The sequence below is a fragment of the Pongo abelii genome, chromosome 1, assembly GCF_028885655.2.
Source record: "Pongo abelii isolate AG06213 chromosome 1, NHGRI_mPonAbe1-v2.0_pri, whole genome shotgun sequence".
Lineage (NCBI taxonomy): Eukaryota > Metazoa > Chordata > Mammalia > Primates > Hominidae > Pongo > Pongo abelii.
The window spans coordinates 100,000,856-100,010,074 of record NC_071985.2 but is presented as its reverse complement, the minus strand read 5'-3'; the positions used below and the strand labels follow the sequence as shown (position 1 = coordinate 100,010,074).

General features: G+C 41.4%; 1 protein-coding gene across 1 annotated transcript in view; it reads right to left on the bottom strand.

The window, feature by feature from the left end:
- Window positions 1-330: 330 nt before the first annotated feature.
- GOLPH3L (golgi phosphoprotein 3 like) overlaps window positions 331-9,219 on the bottom strand; it is a 50,824-nt gene continuing 41,935 nt past the window's right edge. Inside the window, exon 5 of the mRNA XM_002810269.4 lies at window positions 331-2,858. Coding sequence (XP_002810315.1) covers window positions 2,431-2,858 — 428 coding nt within the window. The 3' untranslated portion in view covers window positions 331-2,430. The remainder of the gene's footprint in view (window positions 2,859-9,219) is intronic.

Below are 9,219 nucleotides of genomic sequence, written 5' to 3'. Positions count from 1 at the left end.
CTTTCAGCTCCTAAATTCAGGTGTCATTGCAAGTAGATATTAGTATTCTCTTCATGGTAATAATGGTATAATTTCTTAATTTATTTTGATTGAGATGGAGACACTATTTAGGCTTTATAGTATTAGCTAGTGTTCACGTGGTCAGCTTTGATGTGTCCTGCCCCTCAGCCTATGCATGTTACAATTGTTTTTGTATCCCTCATTTTCTACATAGGATAAAACAGGCTGGTATGCTAGTGTAAAGGGGGAGGCATTACTAGCCGTGTATGGAAAGTCCTTATTTCCAATTAAAACAATTTAAGTTGTAAAATTGTGCACAGAGAGACCAGAGAGCTGATAATTGATCTTTATTATACAGAAATGTGAAGGCCATAAGCATTAAATGAGAAGGAGTTTGGCAGTGAACATTATGCAGATTCAAACTGAAGAGATCCTCATCTTATTGAGATATAAAAATAAACACTAAGAGTTGCAAGAAAGAACTCAGTTCAACTTCTACCCCCCAATCAAGCTATAACTTTCCACAGGAAAACCTGGTTTCAATTCATGCTGAATTGTTCAAAGAAAAGAAAAAGCTAAATCAGGTAGAGACAACACATGGACTGGCTTTTGTCCTATTAGAGAGCCAGACTGAAGCTGTATTCAGCTTCACATTTAGAGTTTGTTTCCTATTACAATTTATATCTCTATTTGCCTAAGAGATACTAAAGTGAAAAACAAAAAAATGTTAACTGAGCTGGGGAATTTTTGTGGGGCTAAGTAGATTTGGTAGAGGAGAGAAATGAATAAATAATTCATTTAATTATTTCTAATCAAGAGGATTTAATGTCAAGTCTGGGTCATCTGTATTAGCCCTTTGACAGTTTGTTGTTCTATAATGGTCAAGAAGCACTATCCCATTAAAGTATAATAAATGCTTAACATCAGCACAGTTCAGTGCACGTCCTCTTTATATCCTCAAATACTGGACTTTATATCAGCATGCTTTCAATACCAAATTAGCCCTTTAAATAGGATCTTTCTTAATAAAGCTTCTCATTGCCCTCACTACTGAAGTAAAAAACATGTTAGAGATTTGGCCAGAAAGATGGTTTTACTGAAATAAGACTGATGACTAGGAGCACATCTATGGATTAAATATAGACAAAACTACTCCCAGAACCCTTAAATATAGACAGACTTTATTAATTTATGTAGGAAGCCAAAAATAGGAAATAAAAAGATCTGGAGTTCAGATATACTGATATATTCAGCAACTGAAACTTACAATTCCTTCAATTCAGTCAGAGCAGAGACATTTAAAGTAGTCTGGAGGGGTGGGTGCAGTGGCTCACGCCAGTAATCTCAGCACTTTGGGAGGCTGAGGTGGAAGAATTGCTTGAGCCCAGGAATTCAAGACCAGCCTGGGCAACAAAGCGAGACTCTGTCTCTCTTTTTAAAAAAAAAAAAAAAAAAAAAAAGCTGAGTATGGCGGCACATGCCTGTAGTCCCACTTAGTTGGGAGACTGAGGCAGGAGGATCCTTGAGCCCTGGAGGTCAAGGCTGCAGTCAGCTGTGATTGCACCACTGTACTCCTGCCTGGGCAAGAGCAAGACCCTGTCTCAAAAGAAAAAAAGAAAAAAAAGTGGCCTGGGGGAAACAGGACAGTCATATACCCCAAGAATGGAAATTTTCATGCCACCTCCCTTCCTTCCTTACAAATTCTAATGCTGATTGCATGAACGAGGTGTTGAGAGAGACTTTTCTTCATTTAGACTTTTGCCCTAGTGAATGAGGGAGCAAGAGAATGCTAAGAGGGATGAGAGAATGTATTTCTGGCTCTAGGACTTTGAGATCCAGGTAATTGAATCTGGGACATTCTTATTAGGTTAGAAAAGGAAAGATGAGAAAATCACTAGCAGGATATGCAATTCCAGAGACCATCTGCTCCAAAAATTAGTTTTGTTTCTCATTGCTCCTTAGTCAGCGACAGTTATTTCAATAAGCTACATTATTTAGCAGAGTCTGAGAGACAAAGGCTGTGAAAACATGTATTTAAGATAGAAAACAAACTCAGAAAAATAGAATAGTTCGCTTTTTATCTCATTCACATTCTATAGCTGGAGAACTCAAAATCCCATTTAGATATTTCTACTTATCCAAAAGCACACTGAGTGAAACTAAACCATGAAGTGGGAGAAAATGTTCATTGGGTGTGTGTGGGTTCACCCAGTCTATTCACCTATGGAGTGGAAGTGTAGGGAGAAATAAAGTCTGCTTATAATGGTCAAGGTCTATGGAGAAGCCCTGAAGTTGCTCTCCCCAAATCACAAGTCTGATTCAAGAAAAGGAAACAAAAATGATGAAAACATCTCATCACACAAAACTCAGTGATGGGGTCTCTGACAGTCACCAGCCATCAGGGGAAAAGGAAAAATCCACCTGCTGGCTTTAAGATTTATTGAAGGCTGCCAGCACAGCCCAGATCATTTCTGTGGCACTAGGCTTTGTCCCTTCCACTTCAGGGTCCAGTTCTACTAAGTCCTTGGCTCGATTCATTGCCACATCATACTTGTCATCTGTCAGAGAGGAGAAGACATTCTCTAGCACATCAGAGGAGTGGGCTAGCACCAGGAGTGCTAGTGTTCGCTTGTCCATACGCTGAGGGTCATTTACCCACCGCTCTAGTACACTATCTTGAAGTTTTTTCACTAGTCGCTGTTTCTCTGTTGTATTGGTCACTGGATGAGTAGTCATGTCAAATAGCAGGAAATTCTGCTTCTCAGTGGTTAGAATACCCTTCTCTACTAGGTTCTTTGCGATGCGCTCTCGTACATTTCTCAGCTGGTACTGTAATTTGAAGGGGTTCCAGGTCTCGCCTATGAGAAAAAAGAAATAGGACATAGTGAACAGAAAGAGAAAAACAAAATGAAATATGCAGTTGTTTGGAACCTTGAATGGCTAAAATGTTTAAAAGCATAATCTTCATTCCTCAATTCATTTAATCCTTAGTCCTTTATAATCTGGCTTTGACTCCAACCATATTTCACATTAAACCAGCTTCAAAAAATGTCACCAAGGACTTCCATATTGCTAGAGCTTATGGACTTTATTTCTGTTCTTATGTGACCTCTCTGTGACACTGTAATTATTTATGTATTTTTCAAATTCTCTTTAGGACACCAGTCTCTCCCAGATGATTTCTACTCTGTATTGCAGAAGTTCTATTTGCTGGTGAAGCTGAGAGGACTGAGGTTCCCTACCCTATTTGTAGAGCAGAAGCTCTATCCCAGGCCTGGTAGGCTGACAATATTTAGACTTCAATTGCTCCCATTCCAGCTTGTTCATAGATTAGAGATTCTGCAACAGAAAAGGCAAGTCAAGAAGACCAGGGGCTAACACCTCTTTCCCCCAGCACTTACTCATACAGCAGGTGGGTATCACTGTAGAAGTGGGCCCTTGTGCAGAAGTTCTGCCCAGGAGGGAAGGATGGCCTGAAGAATGAAGAGCTCCAAAGCTCTGCCTGAGAGGACTGACTTTATTTGGAACACAGTGTGGAGAATTCTATGCCTAAGGGTGTTGAAAACCATAGAGATCTTGGTGGAGAGCAATTACAAGGTGCTGCTAGCTCTATGGCACTGGTATGACAAACCCAAATGGCAAAGCCTCCAGAAGTTTAACAGGCAGAACCAGAGAAACAGAAAGCCAAGAAAAGCCCTTCTGGAATCATGACCAACACTGGGGGTTGGGAAGACTGTGCTTGCACCAGGCTGCACCCACTCAGGAGCAATCAGAGCAGGACGTGGGGCTTGAGTTGAGAGTATTCCCCAGACCACACATAGATCTATCAAAAAAGGGTGGATGCTTCACTGGCACCAAGGGCTAAAGCACAACCACTGAACCAACACTGGCTGAACAATAAGCTACTCTAACTCAGAGGCAACTCCTAGGAAGCTAAGCTTAAAAATAATTATAATAGCCAGGTGTGGTGGTACACACCTGTAGTCCCAGCTACTTGGAGGCTTAGGCAGGAAAATTGCTTGAACCCAGGAGGCGGAGGTTTCAGTCAGCTGAGATTGTGCCACTGCACTCCAGCCTGAGTGACAGAGCGAGATTTCATCTCAAGAAATGAAAAATAAAAAATAAAAATAAAATTAAAAAAATCACATGCACCCCTGGTGTATGTCCAAGGATGTACTCTCTCCGAGAAGAAATCAGAGAGGGAACTTCCAAGCTGCTAGTTCCTCACTGAATGTGGGGCAAAATGTAAACTCCCTGATTTGTGATGGCTATGTCAAAATCATACACACATATCCAACAGTAAAGGATAAAAAAATTTAATTGGCTAAAAGGTCTTAAGCACAACCTTTGACTAATAAGTGGCTTCTACTGACCCACTGGCAACACACAGGGAGTTAGGCTAAAAGATAAAAACAAGAAAATATGAGCAGTGACATCAGAGGCTGCACACTACAAGAGAAACAGACTTCAGAGAGCTACTGCAGGCAAGTCACTAAGGAAACAAATGACCAAGCAAACAACACAATCAACCTCTAGTGGGAAGGAGAAACCAGTATAGCAGGTGTCCCCAACCCCTGGACCATGGACTGGTACTGGTCTGTAGCCTGTTAGGGACCTGGCTGCACAGCAGGAGGTGAGCCATGGGTGAGTAAAGTTGAGCTCCGCCTCCCATCAGATCAGCAGTGGCATTAGGTTCCCACAGGAGTGTGAACCCTATTGTGAACTGCACATGGGAGGAATCTAGGTTGCATGTTCCTTGTGAGACTCTAATAAATGCATACACTTGAATCATACCGAAACCATCCCCCCGTCCCCCACCCCAGTGGAAAAATTGTCTTCCATGGAACCTGTCCTGGTGCCAGAAAGGTTGGGGACAGCTGCAGTATAGTATCCAGAGTTGCACAATTATCTAAAATGTCCAGTTTTTGACAAAAACGTATGAAGTATACAAAGAATAAATTGTGACCCATTGACCCATTCAGAAGAAAAAAAGCAGGCAATGGAAACTGCCTTTGAGAACGCTAAAATGTTGGACTTTACAAAGACTATAAAGCAGCTTTTATAAATATGTTCAAAGACCTAAGGGAAACCATGACTTATCATATAGAGAATATCAATAAAGACAGAAATTATAAAAAAGAACCATTTAGGCCGGGTGCAGTGGCTCACGCCTGTAATCCCAGCACTTTGGGAGGCTGAGGTGGGTGGATCACTTGAGGCCAGGAGTTCAAGACAAGCCTGGCCAACATGGCGAAACCCCATCTCTACTAAAAATACAAAAATTAGCCGGGTATGGTGGGCACCTGTAATCCCAGCTGCTCAGGAGGCTGAGGCAGAGAATCGCTTGAACCTGGGAGGTGGAGGCTGCAATGAGCCGAAATAGCGCCACTGCACTCCAGCCTGGGCAACAAAGCAAGACTCCATCTCAAAAAAACAAAAACAAAAAAACCATTTAGAAATCCTAGAGTTTAAAAGTACGACAAACAGACTGGGCATGGTGGCTCATGTCTGTAATCCCAGCACTTTGGGAGGCTGAGGCGGGTGGATTACTTGAAGCCAGGAGTTTGAGACCAGCCTGGCCAATATGGTGAAACCCTGCCTCTAAAAATACAAAATTAGCTGGGTATGGTGGTGTGCGCCTGTAATTCCAGCTACTCAGGAGGCTGAGGCAGGAGAATCACTTGAACCCAAGAGGCAGAGGTTGCAATGAGCTAAGATCACACCATTACACTCCAGCCTAGGCGACAGAGCGAAACTCAAAAAAAAAAAAAAAAAAAAGTACAACAAACAAAATGAAAAATTCACTCAAGGGACCCAACAAGAGATCTGAGCTGGCAAAATAAAGAATTAGCAAACTTAGAGATCAAAGAAATTATGTAATATGAAGAACAAGGAGAACAGAGAATGAAGAAAAATGAACAGACTCAGAGAAATATACAATATCATCAACTTGACAAACATACATAAAATGGAAGCACCAGAAGGAAAGGAGAGAAAGAGGCAGAAAAAATACTCAAGGAAGTAATGGCTAAAATCTTGCCAAACATGATGAAAAACACTCAACCACACATTGGAGAAGCTCAACAAACTCCAAGTTGGATGAACACAAAGAGACCCATATCCAACATCGTAGTAAAAATGTTGAAAACCAAAAATAAGTGGAAAATCATGAAAGCAGAAGAGAAAAATGACTTATCACATCACAGTGGAACTTTGTAAGCTTAATAACTGACTTCCCATTAGAAAAAATGCAGGCCAGAAGAATGAGTAGACTTATTCAAAGTGAGGGTAGAAACTATTAGCCAAGAATCTTATAACTGCCAAACTATCTTTCAGAAATAAAAGCAAAGCAGGTGTGGTGGCATGCACCTGTAGTCCCAGCTGCTCAGGAGGCTGAGGCAGGAGAATCACTTGAACCCAGGAAGTGGAGGTTGCAGTGAGCTGAGATCATGCCACTGCACTCCAGACTGGGTGACAGAGTGAGACTCTGTCTCAAAAAAAAAAAAAAAAAAAAAACCCAAAAAACCAAAACAAAACAAAAATGAAGGCAAAGAAAAATTTCTAAAAAGGAGAAAAAATAAATACATTCCTAGATCTGAAAGAGTTCACTGCTAGCAGACCTGCCTTATAAGAAATATTAATACTAAAACTAAAGGGAAGTTGTTAAGGCTGAGAGCAGGACACACTGGACAGTAATTTGAATCCATATGAACAAACAGTAAAAGTAATTATGTTTTACTTCATCTCAACTGATTTATAAAGCAATTGCACAAAACAATATTTATATGATTGTTATTGTTGAGTTATAATTTTTAACTTTTTAAACTTTTGCACAAGGTTATAACATATAGAAATGTAATAATAGCACAAAGAAAGAGGGCGGGAAAAAAGTTGTGTTGAAGTAAGGAAAATGACAACAGATGGTAACTTGAATCCACAGGAAGAAATGAAGAAAACCAGAAATGGTAAATAAGGAGGTTAATATAACAAACTCTATAAGTATATATTTGTGCTTTCTTCTCTTCTTTAATAATTACAACAATGAATTGTTGAATTTGTAACACATAGAGATGTAATACGTGTAACAATATTGGCATGGTGGTCCCATGCCTGTAATCCCAGAACTTTGGGATGCCAAGATGGGCAGATTGCTTGAGCCCAGCAGTTTAAGACCAGCCTGGGTAACATAGTGAAACTTTGTCTAAAACAACAACAACAACAACAACAACAACGAAAAACCCCAAAAGCCAAAAAAAAAAAAAAGAAAAGAAACATATAGCAATATTAACACAAAAAGGAGAGGGAATAGAGTTATATAGAAGTAAAGTTTCCTTGGAATTAAACTTGGTATAAATCTTTTTTTTTTTTTTTTTTTTTTTTTTGAGACGGAGTCTCGCACTGTCGCCCTGGCTGGAGGGCAAAGGCGCGATCTCGGGTCACTGCAACCTCCACCTGCCGGGTTCAAGTGGTTCTCCTGCCTCAGCCTCCTATGTTAGATTTACTGGAGAAAGACTTGAAAGCAACTTTTTTTTTTTTTGAGACAGGGTCTTGCTTTGTTGCCAGGCTGGAGTGGAGTGGTGTGATCTTGGCTCACTGCAGCCACCACCTCCCCAGCCCAAGCGATCCTCCCGTCTCAGCCTCCTGAGTAGCTGGGACTATAGGCATGTACCACCATGTTCAGCTAATTTTATGTTTTGTAGAGATGAGGTCTCACTGTTGACCAGGCTAGTCTCAAATTCCTGGACTCAAGTGATCTTCCCACCTGAGTGTCCCAAAGTACTGGGATTACAAGTGTGAGCCACCACACCCACTACAACTATCTTTTATTTTTTGTGTTTTGTTTTTGAGATGGAGTTTCACTCTTGTCGCCCAGGCTGGAGTGCAGCGGCACAATCTTGGCCCACTGCAACCTCCACCTCCCAGGTTCAGGTGATTCTCCTGCCTCAGCCTCCCAAGTAGCTGGGATTACAGGTGTCCGCCACCACGCCCAGCTAACTTTTGTATTTTCAGTACAGATGGGGTTTCACCATGTTGGCCAGGCTGGTGTTGAACTCCTGACCTCCAGTGATCCAACTGCCTTGGCCTTCCAAAGTGCTGGGATTACAGGTGTGAGCCACCGTGCCCGGCCACAACTGTCTTAAAGATGCTCAAATATTAAAAAAATGGATAAAGACAGGAAAATAATGTATAAACAAAATGATAATATCAATAAAGAGATAGAGAAAGGGACCAAAAGGAAATTCTGGAGCTAAAACTTATAATAACTGAAATAAAAAAATATAATGGGGGGCCAGGCGTGGTGGCTCATGCCTGTAATCCCAGCACTTTGGGAGGCCAAGGTGGGTGAGTCACTTGAGGTCAGGAGTTCAAGACCAGCCTGGCCAATATAGGGAAACCCTATCTCTACTGAAAATACAAAAATTAGCCAGTGTGGTGGTAGGAGCCTATAATCCCTGCTACTCAGGAGGCTGAGGCAGGGAGAAGTGCTTGAACCTAGGAGGCAGAGGTTGCAGTGAGCCAAGATTGTGCCACTGCACTCCAGCCTGGGAGACAGAGCAAGACATTCCGTTGCAAAAAAAAAAAAAAAAAAAAAAAAAAAACGAAAAACAAACAAATTTGAAGAAGCAGAAGAAATAATCAGCAATCAATTCCCCGTTAGGATACACCCTCCAGATCAACAAGGAAATATTATAGCTACATTTGAGCCTTTTCCTTTTAAATTTGGGAAATGCCATGAGGGGCCCGTCTGGGGCCCGTTCCAAACCAGGGCATTTCCAGCTTAGGCCATTCCCTCACCCCTGTACAATGTCTGTCCCCCGCCATAGCCGGTAGTGCCGCAGTAGATTTATGCTGCACAAAAGCTGTGAGCCTTCTGCCTGGGGAACCCCCGCAAAAGGTCCCAACAGGAGTCTGTGGACCCTTGCCAGCGGGAACGATAAGATTACTTCTAGGAAGATCTAGTTTAAGTTTAAAAGGAGTACAAATACATACAGGAGTCCTTGATTCAGATTACAGTGGGGAAATTCAAATTGTTATATCTACTTGTGTTCCCTGGAAAGCAGAGCCAGGAAAGTGTATAGCACAGCTCCTGATTGTACCGTATGTGGAAATGGGGAAAAGTGAAATTAAATGAACAGGAGGATTTGGAAGCACAAATAAACAAGGCAAAGCTGCTTATTGGATGAATCAAATTACTGATAAATGTGCTACCTGTGAAAT